Source organism: Vicugna pacos, chromosome 3, assembly GCF_048564905.1.
Source record: "Vicugna pacos chromosome 3, VicPac4, whole genome shotgun sequence".
NCBI lineage: Eukaryota > Metazoa > Chordata > Mammalia > Artiodactyla > Camelidae > Vicugna > Vicugna pacos.
This window is the reverse complement of record NC_132989.1, coordinates 66,562,053-66,579,918: the sequence shown is the minus strand read 5'-3', so window position 1 is coordinate 66,579,918 and position 17,866 is coordinate 66,562,053. Positions and strand designations below refer to the sequence as shown.

General features: G+C 35.9%; 1 protein-coding gene across 2 annotated transcripts in view; it reads right to left on the bottom strand.

The window, feature by feature from the left end:
* The window catches only part of SSBP2 (single stranded DNA binding protein 2), a 249,894-nt gene that overhangs the window by 24,585 nt on the left and 207,443 nt on the right, over positions 1–17,866 (bottom strand). For both annotated transcript variants that reach the window (XM_031674398.2, XM_006197620.4), the window contains 3 exons: positions 15,417–15,484; positions 10,727–10,775; positions 466–501 (listed from right to left, as the gene is read on the bottom strand). In XM_031674398.2, coding sequence (XP_031530258.1) covers positions 466–501; positions 10,727–10,775; positions 15,417–15,484 — 153 coding nt within the window. The remainder of the gene's footprint in view (positions 1–465; positions 502–10,726; positions 10,776–15,416; positions 15,485–17,866) is intronic.

The following is a 17,866-nucleotide window of genomic DNA, read 5'->3' as shown; positions in this document are numbered from 1 at the left end:
AGTGAAAACTAAAAAAATCCTTCCAATTACCAGTCATTATTTTGCTATCTGAATCTCTTCAGGATTGGGAGAAAGTTTAATGTCTTCTTAGACTTTCTGTACGGCGGGTGGGGTACTCAGGGGGTGGGTATGGATTGTTCTGGAAAACTGCAAATTCAAGCATATCATTGTGTAACTGAGGATAGCTTTCTTCATGATTGGACAGAGTGTATCTTACTGGTTTACAGAAACATATGCTGAAGTAAAACACGGTACTGAGGGCAATTTTGGCCAGATTGATAACTGTTTCACTAATGAACATCAGCATATGTACTGGGGTTGGCAGATGAAACAACTCAGTACAAATCAGATGTTCACTTCTTGGCCAATACACAGGGGCTCTTCTTAACATCTGGACAACTATTTCATTGCCCAAATAAAATGTAACATCAGTTTTTATGAGCAAACAAACCCAAATGTACTTACTACATAATTCCCAGGAGATGCTGAGGAGTATGGTATCTGGAACATGAACAGGACAAAACATATGTATGTATTTTGATTCACGTGGCAGGTATGGAGATTGACTTAAAGTGAATCTATTTTCTAACTGATCAAGCTTTAAAATTTATCACAAAGGATAGTAAAAGATAAAGGGAATTATATCTGAGTAGTAAAAAACTGAATAAAATGCAGTATTATCTTGAATTTACAAAAAAGTGAATTTCAGTCAAGAGGAATTTAGACAGAATTACAGCTTCAAGTTATATTGCTTTCAAGGCAGTTGTACTCACTGCTTGATACTAATGACACTTATTCTGTAATTAGGAAAATATATATTTGTGCAGCTAAAAACCAGAAACCAGAATATTTCAAATTAGTAGCCTTTACAGATGCAAGTTCTAATTTATGTGCATTCTGGGTACATCATTTTTTGTTTAAAGACAGGTTTCAGGCTACTATATTCATGCAGTAGGGGTCAACTCTTGATATACAGACCTCACCTTTCCTCATTTTCTTTTCTAATTAGCTTCTACAAAACAACATAATAAATGCAAAAGATTTTGCTAATACGTCTCCGAAGACTACTAATTTGTGGAGAACAGCTATGAGTAACAAATTCCCTCTTTCTCTTTAAGTCCAAGCTCTTAACTGAGCTCTTTTCTAGAGATTAGAAGGTATTTATACAACTTTGTTATGATAATTTAAGAAATGAAAACTGGAAAACATACATTTAAAAATAAACCGTTAAGTGTGGAAATTAATAGAGAAGTTAGGTCCAAATACACTTTTTTCACATGAGCTCTCTCACTTACATCTTTCAACTTTTGCACATCCAGAAAAGACATTTTCGCCTTATTCTGAAAAAAGCCAATACATTACTGTCTTCCTGGAGTAAGACAGCCATGACCAAAACAGGACCTTAAGAGTGAAAAGATTATAGTGCCTGCACCTAAGTGCTCCCTCCACCCCAACACCTTCTACATATTAAACATAAAAATAAGATGAAATCATAAAGTAAGGAGATGGGAGTACAACAAAGGTATGGTTTTCCTCTGATTTTAATATTAAGCCATTTGAGACCTCTTTCCTCACTGTTTGGTGTTCCTGCTTTGCCTTAAGCACAGACCACGTGGGTCTCAGCCTCTGTCCATCTATGGGTAGTTCAGCCCTGCAGACGGCCGTTACCAGCATGCCCAGTATCACCAGTGATGACAGTTACTTCTATGACTATCGGGATCCCTATGGCAGAAAACATTTATTCGATGTGGGGAATGAATACGGCTTTGCTCTCTTGGGTCCCTTGTAGTTCATGATCTGCCATCCGTCTTCTGCTTCATATTATTTGAAACAAGTGTACCTGCCTTCTCCAAATCACCAACTTATCTCCCTGTAATTTCATCTCCTTGTAACTTCAGCTCCTGGCTCCTGTTCTTCTGCCTCTATTGCCTACCATCATTCTTAAGCAACATCAAGATATGATTTAACCACTTTTTAGAGCTTTGGAACTGACATTTCACTGCCTTTCCTTTCCTTTACAGTATACCCACCATTTCCATTTGTGAGTATGGTGACATCCTAGGAGTTTTTATACAGACATCTAAACAGCTTTCCCGACTGACACACCTTTCTTGTTCCTTTGCTGTTGAACAAGAAATATTCTATATTCTGTCCAGAATCTTATTCCATCACAATTCCTCCATGTTTACTAGGTCCGCTATTTCCCCGTAAGTTGCCTGTGCCCCTCCCCTACGCCGTCTTCAGCATTTTCTTTCTATCTCCAATGTCTGAAATTCATTATCCCAAAGCCTCCGTTGTTTGATCTCTCTGATCACCCTCTAGCCAACTCTTCTGTTTTATGGTAGAGATTTCCTGGCAAGAAACACAAAATAGGGTTGACAAGGTACAAAATATAACCATGTTCTCCAAGTTCAACCTAGCTTTCACTAACTGGGAATGTTTTGGCTCAGCCTTCATGGAGACTCCAAAGCATTCTAGTGGTGGGCCAGCGAACTCGGGGGAAAAGTTCCAATTGGTAGCATTTGCCAACTTACATGGTGTACATATTCCTATATGGCAGATTTCAAGCTACCAAAGATTAGCCCACAAAATTCCTATATTTTTAACAAGCGACTGTGGTGAGCTGGCCCTCATTGGTGGCTGTACCATCCTGAGTTGGAAATTTACACTTCTGTCATACATTAAAGCCATCCAGTTCTTGCTATGCCATCATCTTCAACTCAGCACTCCATTATTTAGAGATTTAAAATTTCATCCATTCATCTCAGGTAGGGAAAAAAAAAAAGCCTTTGCTTTTCCAAAGCTAGCCCCTCCTGACCATCCCGTTCTCCTAAGTCCTTGCTCCTTTCATACTTTTTTTTTTTTTTTGACTAGAAATTGAGTTTACTGGGGGGACAGCAGAGGAACTGTAGTTCAGGAATCGCAAACTGTAGCCATCTACAGACGAGTTGGTTGAAGGTGTGGGGCGGGCTATATTAATGTGGAAGGAAGCTTCTTTTATACTCTAATGTCTCCCTCTTCAAATACAGTTAAATATAATAAAATTTTAAAATATTTTTAAAACTCTGTTATCGCATCTAATTGTTCAATTTCTTTCCATTTTTGCCACGTCAAACTCTCTAATTCTGGCTTATACCCACTGTTTCTACCTCATAGTCTTTGATGTCCTCATTAAAAGAAAGGGAGCATTTGGGCTTCTACCCCTAGCACTTTCCCGAACCTACACTCTTGTTACAGCAGTATCTGCCAGGCTAGCGTGAGAAACAAAATATAACAATGTAGGTAGACGTACTCTGTGGGTGCAGAGGATATATTTGAGCTGCGTAGCTGGGACTTAGAGTAAGGGTCCATCAGAAAGACAAAGAGAAGGACCAGCATTTTTAAAGAAGAAAAATGTGGAAGTACATAGTTTGTTACGGAAATGGTATGTGCTATTACACAGCTGTGCAGGGTGGGACTTAGAGGGGGTGTGGTAAATGATGAGGCTGTGGTCAGACTGAGTTTATGTTGTAGGAAATAGGGAGTCAGGTTCTAAAGACACATGTTCAAATTTGTGTTTTAGTAAGATAACTCTAGAGGCATTATGGAACGTGAATGCAAGCTAGGAGACCGCTGCAAGAAGTCTAGGCAAGAGATGATAAAAAGTGTTCTAGGCAATGCTGATTAACGTAAGTAGGAGCAAGAGAATTTGACAGACTTTTCATAAATGTACTCTAGGGCTTGGTGACAAACTGAGTGTGGTGGACACGGGAAGGGAGAAGTTACGGTAATTGCTAGGTGGATGCTGTCGCTAGTAATTTATATATAAGGAATTGTGGAACGGGAAGCTTGGGGAATGTCTGACGTTGAATTTGAAGGCACTAGTACACATTGAGATAGTTCTGATTGACAGAAATTTAGGAATACAGGTCTAGAACTCATTAGATCAAGACTAGAGATAAAGGTTCAACTGAATACATTTCCATTTTGTGTTGTGCACAATAGTTAATCTGGGGTTTGGTTAGATTTAGTGATAGTTGGAAATGTTAAAGTGAAAAAAGCCCATGACTGGCGTTAAACAACAGTAGCAATTAAGGAAGAGTGGATAATGTGACTGGAGGAAAAAATCTTACAAGAAGTCAAGCAAGTTAGACTTTTAAGAAGCAAGGAATGGGCACAGCTTGACTAGGAAATGCCTAAACTGGGCTCTTTTTGAGCCCTATTTGGCTCAAGTCTTTCAACCTTTCTGTCACACACCTAAGGGTAAATAATAAAAAGGAATATGTTAGTACAAATATGGAAAAAAATAAACATTAAAATGGAAAGAAATTCATAGACACTTAAAACCAAGGTGTCAAATATTTCAGAAGTCAGGTATGATAAGGACAGAAAAAAAGTCATGATATTTGGTTGGTAGGTAGGTCACCAGTAACCTTCAGAATAGTACTTTTCATGGGAATTGATGCGGTTGAGAAGTCAGTTCAGTGAATCTTTGTAAATCATCACCTGCTGTTTCAGGCATTACACTGTCAAGTAGTAATGAAAGGACATGAGGATCAAGGAATTCATTGTCCAGTTGAACTGAGTGAGAATCTCCATGTGAGATGCGGGATGGGCTTTAAGGCTGAGGGAGGGTTGAGAGAACTCTTCTATCAGCTGCCCACTCCCAACTCTGGAGGAGTGGAAGACTAGTTTGTCTTGGGATTCTGTTCATGGGCACAGTGTTAGGGAAAGTTCCAGCCAACGGAAAGGGACAGACTAAAAACTCCTTTAGAAAAACAAATGAGCAAGATATGCAAAGAGGCAACAAGAGGCGGAACAGAAAGGACAGATGAGAGGGTCGGCACTGAGAAGGAACGTGACTAAGGGGCTAATAACTTTGGAGGTAAAGGGTGGAATTTGAAGAAATTTGAGTTTAGTAACCTTTTCTCCTCTGCAAAATATGAGACAATTTTAGCTGATAGAGAGGGGCAGAGATAAGGAGAGCAGGAAAGGCATGTGAATAAGGAAGAGTGAAAAATTGTTGATCGAGTATCAGTGAGGAGTCAGCAGAGGATGAAGGTTAAAGACTTAAATTATAGTATCTGAAGCACAATTACAGAAACACGGGGTAGGCATTTTGGAAGAATTGAAGGTGGTGTTCTACAAATACTTGAAATTGAACATTCCACAAACGAAGCTTACCGTCGACCCTCTAAACTGGCTTCTTCTCCTGTGTCCCTAATTCTGTCTGTGCTACTCCCATCCTCCCTGATAACTGGGTTCAAAGACCTGAAATCACCTTCAACTTCATTCTCTTTCTCCCTCAGTCCAAAAAGTCACCAGGGGTTTTTGATTCTACATGTGAAATTTATCTCTGTCATCCTTTCTCCACGGTTCTCCCTCAGGCTCTGACAACTACTGTTACAATACTGTCCTGATGTTGTTTCCCTCTATCCATTTTATATTCCAACTTCCTAAAATACAGCTTTGTTCTACATAGGTGACAATTCCAGATTTCTCAGCATTCAAAGCCCTGCACACATCGTGGTCCCATTTTTTCCCCAGCTTTGTCGTCCTCTGTGCCTTCCCAGTCTACCCTCCCAGCCACTGAGAGTCTAATAATTTTCCCTCACACATTTCCTGCATTTCCCTTTCTCATTATTTTTGTTGAGGCTTTTCTTCACTTCTAGTGACCAGATTCTAACGTAATTAGTCTTCTCCCCGCACCCACCCCCCGTATGCTATACAAGATATCCATTAATATGAAATGAAAGCTGAAAATGCAGATATGGAAGATAAGCAAGATCAGAGAGCTGGGAGAACAGGATCCTAGACAAGAATCTCTTATTTGACTTATGATAAAATTATATTGTCTGGCTAAGCTAGACAGGTAATTCAAGGGCTGTGACAAGAATCCAAATACTCTGAAATATCCTGACTCCTAATATCCATGACTGTGTTGCTGTGGTAGGGAGGAAGAGCAGAATAACTAGAGATTTTTGGTTTCATTAAAAAAAAAAAAAAGATTAGCTAAGTAGCTTAACATCTTAGCTAAGTAGCTTTCTTCAACTGTGAAGTTTAAAACTACCTTATAAGCACTGAAATTAAGTTCAACAGAAATCAGGGAGGGCACCATTATCTATGTCACTGTAAAGTTGAAACGACTCTATTAATTTTCGTGTTCTTTTTAAAAACTGAGCATCTGTTTGTGCAGGGCGGAGCCTATTTTGGAGTAAGATATTTGTTTTTCTCCAGTTTAATCACTACAGTAGATCCTTGTTTTCCCTCAAAGAAGTTTCCTCTTTTTCCTGTCAAGCTAATGAGTTGATGAATCCAATGCTATTTTGAACACTGGTTGTTTCAGCCTATCCCTTCTTCTGCTAACAATTCCTTGAATATTCTTTGAATCACACCTCTCTTATTTTTCCGTGTGGCTTGGATGGGGCTCCAGGAGTGGGTGTGTGACCCAGCCTGGCCCACAGAGCACTGGTCGTAACAGGATCATGAATGAGCCTGGACCCAAGCTAAACAAAACCAGTTCAGGTGGTTATTTCCCATACTTGTGCTTAACTGATAGTTATTCCCAATATTCTTTTGTGTTCAACAGGGACATGTGAGGATACAAATCTGGAGCTTCACACAGCCTTCCTGCCAGACGAGGGGAACAAAGGTAAGCCATGAAGAGAGATGGGTCTTGGTGACACGATTAGAATGCTTGGGACCAAATGTGCCCCAAAGTAAATTTATGTCTAGACTTCACACATACATGGTCCAGTAATACTGTCAGTATGAGCCTAGTTTGGTTGGTTTTCTGTACCTTGTAATCAAAAGTGTCTCTAGACAAAGCTAATTAAGATATTTTCGGTAAAAGCACTTGATACTTAATGATTAGAACTTGCTTTATAGCTCAACTAAAGTGCACAGTTCTTTGCAAAACAAATGAAAAAGAAAAAATAGTTGGTGGATTTATAGATAAATTTCCAAATAAGAATCTGAGGCCAATACTGTAATGCTCAGAGTGAAGGAAGTTAAAAGTCAAAATCATACTTTTATTTTGAATTAAAAACATAAATTTGTCCGTAAAAGTGTTTCTCCTGCTGCTATGTAAAAAGGGTGCCAAAAACATTTTTGATCAAAACACTTGTACATGACAAAACTATGTATAGATAAAGATCAAGCAGATAAATAAATATATTGTGGGCAATGTTGTAGGCAGATTGCTCACTTTCAGAGAAGTATGTTGTAAACATGGGAAGCAGAGAGTCTCGAATGAACTCGTGTTGGATTGGGGCTGAAGCACCAGTGTGCACCCAGCGTTATAATACATACAGATACTGAAAGATAGAGATGTGTGCAGGTGTGTGTATGTGCATACATCTATATTCTACTTCCGCTGGTTGAGAGGGCTAGAAGCTGTACCACTCCAATGAGTTCTAAATACTTCTTTCCACTAAAAGGAATCAGGGACCCTTAAAGAAATGGCTGTTTCTAGGGCTAAGACTGGGAAAATATAAGATGAGTTTCAAAGTGCTCAAAGAATAATGAGGACATGTCAAAAGGAACAAGGGGGTTTCAGTTGGCCAAATCTGGAATGATTTTAGTATCTAAAAACCTAACGGACAGAGTAAGTATCCACAAGTATATTGAATATATATGAATGAATGGAGAAAAAAGAAAAACTCTTTGTTATAGTAGAAAGTCAACTCATAAATGGAGAAGGAAAGAAAGAATTAGAAAATAGCCGTGTGGCAACCAGCATAGTGGAAAAATAACAATTCAGGCAAAAATCGTCAGTGGATGCCAAAAGTAGCAGATTACAGTATGATCTTTACAATAGTGTCAAACCATGTCTCCACGAGTTGATAATTACAAAGGGGAAAACAGCAATTCTACAGTGGAGAAAGCTAACAAGCACCATCTTAACTAAGTGATCAAAGTTAACATTACAAATAATGCACAAATCACCATCATACACCTCCTGAAATGACACACTGAGCAAAACACAAAATTGCCTCTGCAGATTCCTGTCATATATATAGAACCTGAACCTACTCATGAAGAAACAACAGACAAGACCAAATTATAGGACATTCTACCAAACACCTGGCTTGCATTCAACGAAATGCCAGAGCTGAGAAAGACAAAGTAAAGCTGAGGGTCCTGTCCCAGGTTAAAGGAGACAGAGAGACATGACAGATGAAAGCAGCACGTCAACTGGGATTTCTGTTGTTGTTGTTACAAAAGACATTGTTGGGACAACTGGTGAAATCTAAATAAGGAGAGTAAATTGGAAAATGGAATTACATCAGTGTTAATTTTCTTATGTTGATCATTATGCTGTTTATGAAAGATAATGTCTTTGTTTTTAGAAAACACAAAGTATTAAAAAAAAAACAGTATATAAAATGTATTTGGAAATAGCAAAAACAAAACAACCAACCACTTTAACATGCTGCCCTGAGGAGCCAGAGGCTTACTGTACTAACACAAAATGAAAAGTATTTGTAACTTTAAATACGGACAAAAAGTCCAAAAAACTTGGAATTCAAAATAATACAGATGAATTGTCACTACAATATAATCAGTGGTATTTAGGGAAAAAAGTCCCTATACTTCAGCTTTGTTTCACGTAAGCCTTACGTTTTTTTGCCAGAAAGTCATCAGTTGTCTGATTTATTTCCTGCTCTCTTAATGTATCAATTTTAGAGGAATGCTTTTCCTTTCTGTGCTCAGGATGACGACTCCCTTCTCTTTCAGAAGAGAAAACTATAGGCGTTGCCCACTACTCTTCCCAGTTCATTCTTTGAGTGATGGGAGATGTAGCCACATGGGGTACAATTTAACAGAAGGGATAGCTTTCGATTCGATTACGTGCCTACATGTGTGCTGGTCAAATGCCCATTTCAGAGTGGTTGTTGGACAGCAGTTTGATATGCAGAGCGCCTACCCTAATTCCTAGTGTTTCTCAGGGTCTAAAATAATGCAGAGCTGCCAACCTGATGTGGTACTTTCCTCCTGCACAAACAGTGTTTAGCTCTGTGAAGTCCCAAAGAGTTTTTAGAAATCTAAAAACTAAAAATCAGAAAGCATAACACTCTCCACATCTCTGCCTCTAGCTAATACTCTTTACTTGGATAACATACCTGCTAGGTACAGTGCACCATCCTCAATATTAAATCCTGCCCACCTTCTAAGTGGCTTTTGGAGGACACAGTCTCCAGGTGAGTGTAGAAAAGGAGGTTCTGCAGGAGGTGGGCAGCAGGGGGTGTGAACTGCACTCTGGCTTGCCTGCAACGGGCAGTAGGGAGCTGGCTGGCTGGGCTGACAGTGAGGAAGGAGAGAGGGTCTTCTTGCTTACTAGTTAAGGTGGGTCATCAATTGTGCATTTTATTTTTAATCCAGTTTCATCAGACATGTGGATAACAGAAAGTCTTTACAGATTCTGGCAAATAGGAAGATTGGCAAGAATTTTCCCTGTTATTAAAAAATTGTTTTTCTGCATCTTTATATATGTTTTAATAGGGAGTTCTAAGAAAGTATCTTGAGCTGCTGGTTAGGTGCCATCTTAAAGTGGAGTCTTGAAAGTTGAAAGTCATAGCAAGAAGCAAATAGAAATGTGAACTGTTCAAAAGAATATAATCAAACTAAAAGAATTTTGGAGGAGTAAAGGAGTTACATTACAACATAATCAGGCAAAACAGTATCTTAAAAGATTTATTGAAATTAATGGATGCAACATCATCATTCTCTCCACCCCAAACAATTTTATTTAATTAGCAAATGTCATAGTTATTGAAACTAAGAGATATGCAGATAGTAGAAATGTTTTCTCTAAAAATATGAGTTACATAATTGAGAAGAATGATTTCTGCTTTAGAACAGCAATGGATTTAGGATGATTCTTTCTATACCATCCACACCTCACTTTAAATTTTCTTCAAGTTTAAATTAACATTAAATAGTGGATCAGCTTCATGTTTATTTAGCATCAAGGCCACTGCTAGTCAATAAGGTACCTCTGTGCATATTAACAAAAGGCATCCGTTCTGGGCAGATGCTCCATGGACTTCACAAGTGGAAAACAGCTGTATTTCAGCTTCCTACTGACTCTGTTGACTCAGGCACCTTTGTGCAGAGCACATACTACACAGATGTACAGAGCAGAACCCACATACTGAAGAAATCCAGATGCACATATTTGTGACATTATTAAGAGAAAAATATTTATGCAGTCAAATCACGGACACGTAACATATACAGAAAATTCCCAGGATGTCAGATACATAGGTACAAATGTAAGGATAGAATTTAGCCCACAGCGCGAGGCAAATGTGTGCTTGCTTCTGAGGGAGGGAAAGAGCAAGCAGGCATGTAACTAGAACAGCAGATATAATAACTCAGATAGAGACTGATTTTATTTGGCAACTTTACTGATTATTATAGTTATTTTAGAAGATCAAATCACTTTTATGATAGATTTTATGATAAATACAGCCTACTGTAGTATACTTAAGTCATACTGTTTCTCTATCTTTGAAGATCTGTTAATCTACATAGAATGCATGTTTATATTAGATCTTGAAATAAAAAAATACACAATTTCAAGTTATACATATTTTCTAAAAATATACACAAATGTATTTTTTGAATGATTACCTAAAAAACAAAACGGCTGATATAACCAACTGCAGGGCTTTGAAAAGCAACAAATTTTTGTTGTTAAATGCTACAAAGTGCAAAGAAAATGAAAAATGCATATACTCACTGAATTGGCATTTGTTGGGTTTGGCCAAGGTCTACCACCACCTGGCCCCCTACAAGACAACATGATAAATGAAATTTTACCTGATGCCACAATAAGCAATAATATCATAAAATAATAATGTTTATAATTCAGTTACTATGCAGTTCTAGTTCAGCACTGAAATTACTCCTTACATTTATTTTCACCGCTTTTTTATTTCTAAAATCCAAAAATTTTATCATTCCCCAAAACAGATTTCTTCCCAAATCAAACTACTTCTAGTAAGCCCAGTTTTATTTTAAGTTCATGTTTTAAGTATAAATGTGGTAATCATCTATAGCAGTAAATATATACATTTAGTTAAATCATTATGAAAGCATGCTTTTGGAATAAAAATCACAAATTATGAAATAAACATAAACTATAATCTTGTGACATCAATATAAGCACTGCCCGTATCATTCAAAATGAAAATGAAATCATTAGTAAGATAAATTATACATAAAATGATTATTCGCATTAAGTTCCAAATAAATAAATGTAAATAATGTCCAAACTTGCCTCCTCTTCAAAAAAATTGCATAGACTATCACATAAATTTATATACATGTATATATCAACCTATCTTTCAGTGCTACTGATGATTTAGTTACCATTGAACAAGAAAATCACATTTCTTGTTTTCGTAATTGTAGTTCAAGACAGTGGCCAGAGTAAATCTTGGGAAATATAGGAGGTAATCTATGCCAATACATTACTTCACTTTCGGATGGAGGAAAATGTTTCATATTCCATAGCTTAAAAGGACATAAAGCTTTTAAAACAAAGTTAATGCCTAATTAATTAAGTCCAAAAAAGTCTCTTGTCCTCATACTTTTAGTATTACGTGTATCTGCATAAATACTGCCTGATAAAAAGTAGACCTCTATCAGCAGGTCCTCTATAATAAAAGTAACTCAAAATTCCCTTTCTCTCTAATCTCTATGAAAAGTCTGTGACATGTCTCCTGATTCTTATTTTAGGGAACTTAAACCTAAAGTTCTAAATGTTAGAGGCTGTCCAAGTTAGCTGTATTACTTGTGTCTTCTTGGAATGTTGAAAACTGTTTTGAGCTTTATTTTGGGATTCCCCAGGAATGTCAGCAGTAGGAAAGGTCATGAAAATCGTGCCTTGAGCTCTGTTAGGATGCCCAAGTGCAATTTTTCCAAACCTGCTTGAGTAATAGAAGGGGAAAATATGATGCCTGAGGGGATGTGGTCAAAGTATTCCGCACAGGGAGAAGGCGCGGGGCACCTGTATTGTCCCTGGAAATTGTTCCTCTTTAACATGGTGATGATGACAATGATGATGATCTTACAATTAATTACTGAAACATTTAAAAAGATGATTTTATGTATAGGATTCAGTGTCCTAATGTGCAGAAACTGAGGTAAACCACTGGCTATGTGTTGATCAAGTAAAACATTTGACTTGTTTGATGTTAAATAGAACACAGTAAAGAAATTGGGAAATACTGATCTGTTTGAAAATATTTTAAGTTTTGCAAATACCGCTAAATAAAGTGGAGTTTATAGTAGCGAGCTGTTCTACCAGAACAACCACTTAAGCTCAGTAATTCCTATTCCTTCTGAGGGCCATCAGTATTATCAAGAAAGTGATCTATAAACTATAACGTAGGCATTATTTCGAATGCAAATGTCTACATAAGTGTAATTGCAAACAGAATCAGGTTAGCCTCACTTAAAAAGAGAAAAATGGAATTTAAAAGAAGTCTATTTTTTGTAAAGGGTATCTGGATATGATGAGATGAAGGCAGCCATGATTACCAAAGAGAAAAATTCTTTTCTTCTGTAATTCAGTCATTTTATTTCAAGATAATAACTCTACAAACTTTATAATTCTATAGGATATTATCCAGAACAAGAAGATTTAGATTCTTTGAAATTCTTGGTCCTCAGTTTCAATTAAAATACCGAGGTGTACAAAGTTGAATTAGAAATGTTTTAATGTTGAATTCTACATTCTTTTGAAATTTGTAAAAAGGTGGTTTATTCAGAAATATAGTTTCCTTTAAAAATAATCTATAATGCATTTGAAAATATTTACATCATGATTGCAGTTTGTAAATTCTACTTCAAATTACTGAAATGGGTATTAAGCTTTATTTCTAAATATAACTAGTTATAGAAACATTAAAAGTGTACTCTTATTTTAATTTTAGATGACACTACATACAATTTATCCTGAGTTTAGAGTTAGAAAATGTTCAAAATTACATTAAAATAACCATTTTCTTTAGAGGCAACCAACATTTTTTTTAAACAACAAAATTATCAAAATTTCATTCCAAATAGTTTATTCTCAGTAAAAGATAAAGTTGTAGTTAGAATATGGTATTTAGTTTCTTTAGTGACCAGGGTTGGGTATTTTTTTTTTTTTTACAGTTGTTATACTTTTATGGCAAATAAGAAAAAGTGACAAGCTAAAGAAACCTCATCCATATAGGATTCTTCAGCATACCCCACCTCATCCTGACACACAAATATCTTAGACTGTTAAAAATGTAGCTTAAAAAAAGAAAAGTAGCTTAAGGTAATCCTACTCCAATGCCTTTTCCCTTGATTTTTAAGTTACCCAACATGTAAAAAGTGACATGAAGAAAGCCATAATTCTAGTTAGAAACACTTAATTATCGTAATACAGTGAGATTTACTTTGTTTTAAAGAAAATAAATTATGAAGTGGATTTCAATAAAATTTACTCTGTTGAGTATAATGGAGATAATAGTGTTTTATTTATGTCTCTTCAAATGCACTTTTGCTTTGTTGGAGCCAGTATCAATAAAAGAATTATTCTCTCTGGTTGGATCTTCCATACTTCCAAACTTTCCCTGTTAGGGGAAATATTTACAATTTCATTGTCTTTGAAGGAAACTTAATTTATAGAAAACTGAAAATGATATAAGACCCCAAATAAAAGTCCATAGTAACAAACAATGGAAATTTGAGTCTGTAAGGCTTAAAAGTTCTTTAAAAACCAGATATTATATAAAGTATAACTATATAAAGTATTATATTTAAAAATACTGGGTATATTTAATGAGAAACCAAAATATCAACAAAAACAATCACATTAAAATTTTCAGCCATATTTTTAGTCTCCATAGGCTAGGGAATTAAATGTACCCATAAGTATTTAAGTGTATGTGAAAAGAAACTAGACAGTTTTAAGCAGCTATTTGAGCCTCTAAATGGTCACATGGAATAACTTTTTTCTGTACTAGTAAAATCTGGCTAATTATCATGATGAATAATATAAAAAATGATAGTATATACATTCTTAATATTTAATGATAATTCTGGGTTGATCATAGCATTCAAAATTATTCCTTAAAAGTTAATTCCATTTTAAATTCAGAATCTTACAAAAGTAAATTATGTATCTATATCTATATCTACATCTATATTTAAATCCTATTGTTAAGAGTTTCAGCTTTTGATATAAACACAAGATATCATTCCTTTTCGTAGCAACCATTAATAAAGGCTAAGCCTTTGAGGAATTTAAGAAAAGTCAGACTTCGTGTCTATCCATTTTTACTTTAAAAGTGGAAAGATGTGATAGGAAAATTTGACCTACTTTTTTTCCTTGTTCTGTTAGGTTTGAGTCTGGCTGATACCCATCTATTAACCTATTTTCTATTTTAGGCAAAACTGCTTTCCATGAAAATGGTTTCAGAAACTTTAAAAAAATCCCTACATACATCAAAAGAGCATACCTCAGTATATATTCAATACCATTAAATGATGACAGAGTTGTTTAACTTGACATATAAGTAACCAAAACACAGACTAATGGGAAATACATTAAAGGAGACCACTCACAACCTTATATGGAACTCTTTGATTATTTCTGGTAAACTTTCTCTAGGCTACAGCATGAAATTAATCCACCTAATGAATTAAGGAGAGACATTAACAAGTACTGGGGGTGTATGGAACCTTGAGAGCAAGTCACATAATGGAAAATAAATCTTAACATACTACATCATATTGGCTGATAGAAGCAGCTACTTTGTGGTCTTGAAAGGCCTTTTCAGTAAACAAGACAAATCAAAACACACAAACAACCCCCCAAACTGTTAGTTTACTCCTTATCTAAGTATATCTTGAATTTTCAAAAGAAAATATACTATGGAAAGTTCTTTAATAAAGGAAAAACTACCAGAGAGACTTCTTCCTGGGTAAACAGCAGTCCCAACAAAGCAAAAATAAAGACATATATATTTATGAATTGAAAACTCTTAGGAATCATATGTTAAAATGAAGTTATCAGTATTCACTTGTCTACTTCTGTAGACTTATGTCATGGTCCTGGTGTCAGCATCTCTTTACATTTTGTATGGACTACGTGAAGATTATGCTTATTTATAAAAGACTAATTTTTATGATAAATGAAACATGAAAATCAGACTATAAGTTGGCACTTATGGCATTTGAAAGTGGAAAAAAATGAAAGGTTGCAAGAGAAGGAAGATAAACACAGAAAAAATGTAAAAATGAAGCAAACACTACAGCTCATGTTTAGTTCACTTATACTAGTTTCTTTATATTACACAGAAATTGAGGAGCTTAAATTGTGATACAAATTGGTGTAGCTTTAGAAGACAGAAAATAGAACACTTTACAGGATAATATAGCATTTTGCTTACATGTTCATTCCAGGCATTCCAGGGCCACCTAAAGCATTCAGTGGGGGTCTCATTGCACCTCCATAGTTCTGTAATGATAACCAAGGGTCAGACTACCACAAAACAAAAAAACAAAACCAAAGAGGAGGGGGGAAAGAAAGGAGAGCAGGTTAATGATTTCCCTACATAACTCCTGACTGGATAAGGCCTGTGCAATTCATTCTCTGAAGGGTCCACTCTTGTACTTTTGCTTCTATTTCAACAATTACTTTGGTTTGTGTCTTTTAAAAACTACGTGAGTATGTATGATCATTGAAGTACGCTACATGACTAAGGTATAGTTGCAATTATAATATTGAACATATCTTTATTAATTTCCTGACATCTGTACAACAGTGAACTTTTTCAAATGAAACATTTCATAAATTCAAAACTGTTTTTAAAGAAAAGATTTAGTCAACGTGTTTGAAATTGACCCAAAACAATTATACAAAGTCTGGGGGGATAAAAAGCCAAATAGGTGAATCCAACATAGTAAAACTGAATGCAAATTTCTGTTCACAAAATAATATATCCCATAGAGAAATGTACTAATGTACAAATCTACAAAAATATATGAAAACTTAAAATAGGTATGCATGAATTATATGACTCAATAGGTTTCTGTCAATATGTATATGTATTATATGCATTAAAAGGATAAAATATTTTAATGTTTTAACATATATATCAGCTTACTTTAGTTTACATAAAGCCCAAAAGATTAATTTTAACATTATCATGTTAATATATTTAAAAGATTAATTTTAACATTGTCATGTTAATATATTTTGACAGTATCAACTACTTTTCATATTTGGCTTTCTGACACCACTATTCCAGCTTTTCTTCTTCAGTTTCCTTTGCTGTCTCCTTTTTTGCTAACTCTTTAAATGTTGCTTTTCTCCAAGTGCTAGCCACAGTAGTCTTCTAAATAAATATGTATTTATGGGTAACCTTCATGGCTACCATTGGTTCAACAACTATTCATATGTTAGGAATTCTTTCATATTTTGTCATAATGTCTCCCCCCAGCTCTCAGATAACTGAACTGCATATGGGTTGTTTCTCTTTGAATACCATTTCACCCTCAATGTATCTAGAAGTAAAGTCAGTCTTATCTGTTCATGGCTGTGTTCTTCCTATTGCCTTTCTCAGTCAGTTCTATGGCATCACCTTCTCAGCCACAGTCCAGGCTAAGTACCTCTAGGAGCTCCTTGATACTTCTTTTATTTCAATTTCCATATCCAATCAGTTACCAAAGTCTATTGATTCTACCTGTGAAATAGCTCTTGAAATACTTCTCTCCTTCATATCACCCTTACTGAGACTACTGTGCTCTTAGTTGGTCTCTCTAAGCCTCTCCCCCTCTCAATCTAGTCTCCATACTGCCTCCACAACTTCGGTTTTAAAATTCAGTCCTACTTATGTCACTTAAAAGCCATGATGACCCACGCTGCTTAGCAAAGAAAGCCTATGCTTCAGCCTGGCTCCATGATGTTACCCACAGATCAGCCCTAGCCTGACTATCCTGCCCTCATTTTCTATAATATTCACCTTCTTCCCTTCTCCCAACTGCAAGCTCCAGACTACTGGATTTCTTATGATTCAGAAACATGCAATACACTTTTCACTCATGTTAACTCAGCTGCCATGGCCCTCTGTGTAGTAGGTACTAAGATGATACGGAAATACTCATTGAGAAAAGGTCAGTTAACTCCAGAGGGTAAGCCACAGTTTATAAATAAATAAATTACCTAATTACATGCTCATCTCATTATTTTTTACTTTTAGGAAATATTACTTAAACATCTCAATTCTGTGTGCTATGGGAGCGTAGAATAGTGTCTATCCACACTTGAGTCATTGGTTAAAAAGATAGCTAATTCCCTTAACCTCTGGATCAAGCATGGTGGTAGCAGCAAGGTATTAGCAAGGAGTTCTGAGAAGATAGTCACTGGGAACAAAACCTGAATGGTACAGTATAATAGAAATTCTTCATACACACAAAAAAACTGCCTCTCATTTTTGATCTTAGAAGATCTGTATTTTGTTTTATCAAGGAAAACTCTAGTTTTCCTTATAGCTCTGGACATAGAAAGATAGTGGTTTGAATCTCTTTTGCCCCTGCCCCATTTCCTCTGCCCCTCTTCCTATATGTGTGATGGTGGGCCAGTGATTCTCCCAATGATCCACTCAACCTTAATTTCCTTAACTGTGAAGTGATAGTATCATCTCTCATAAGCTTGTTGGAAGAAAAATGAAATCATATAAAACACCTCTCAGAGTGCTTGGTGCATTAAAAGCATGATACCTGATGTTCCAACCTTGTAATGGCTGACCCTTATCACTGTTAATAAGGGACTAACTTAAATGAGTCTTCATCTTCCTTTGAGGCCTCAACCCCAACAGAATTACATGCTGGTTTATGT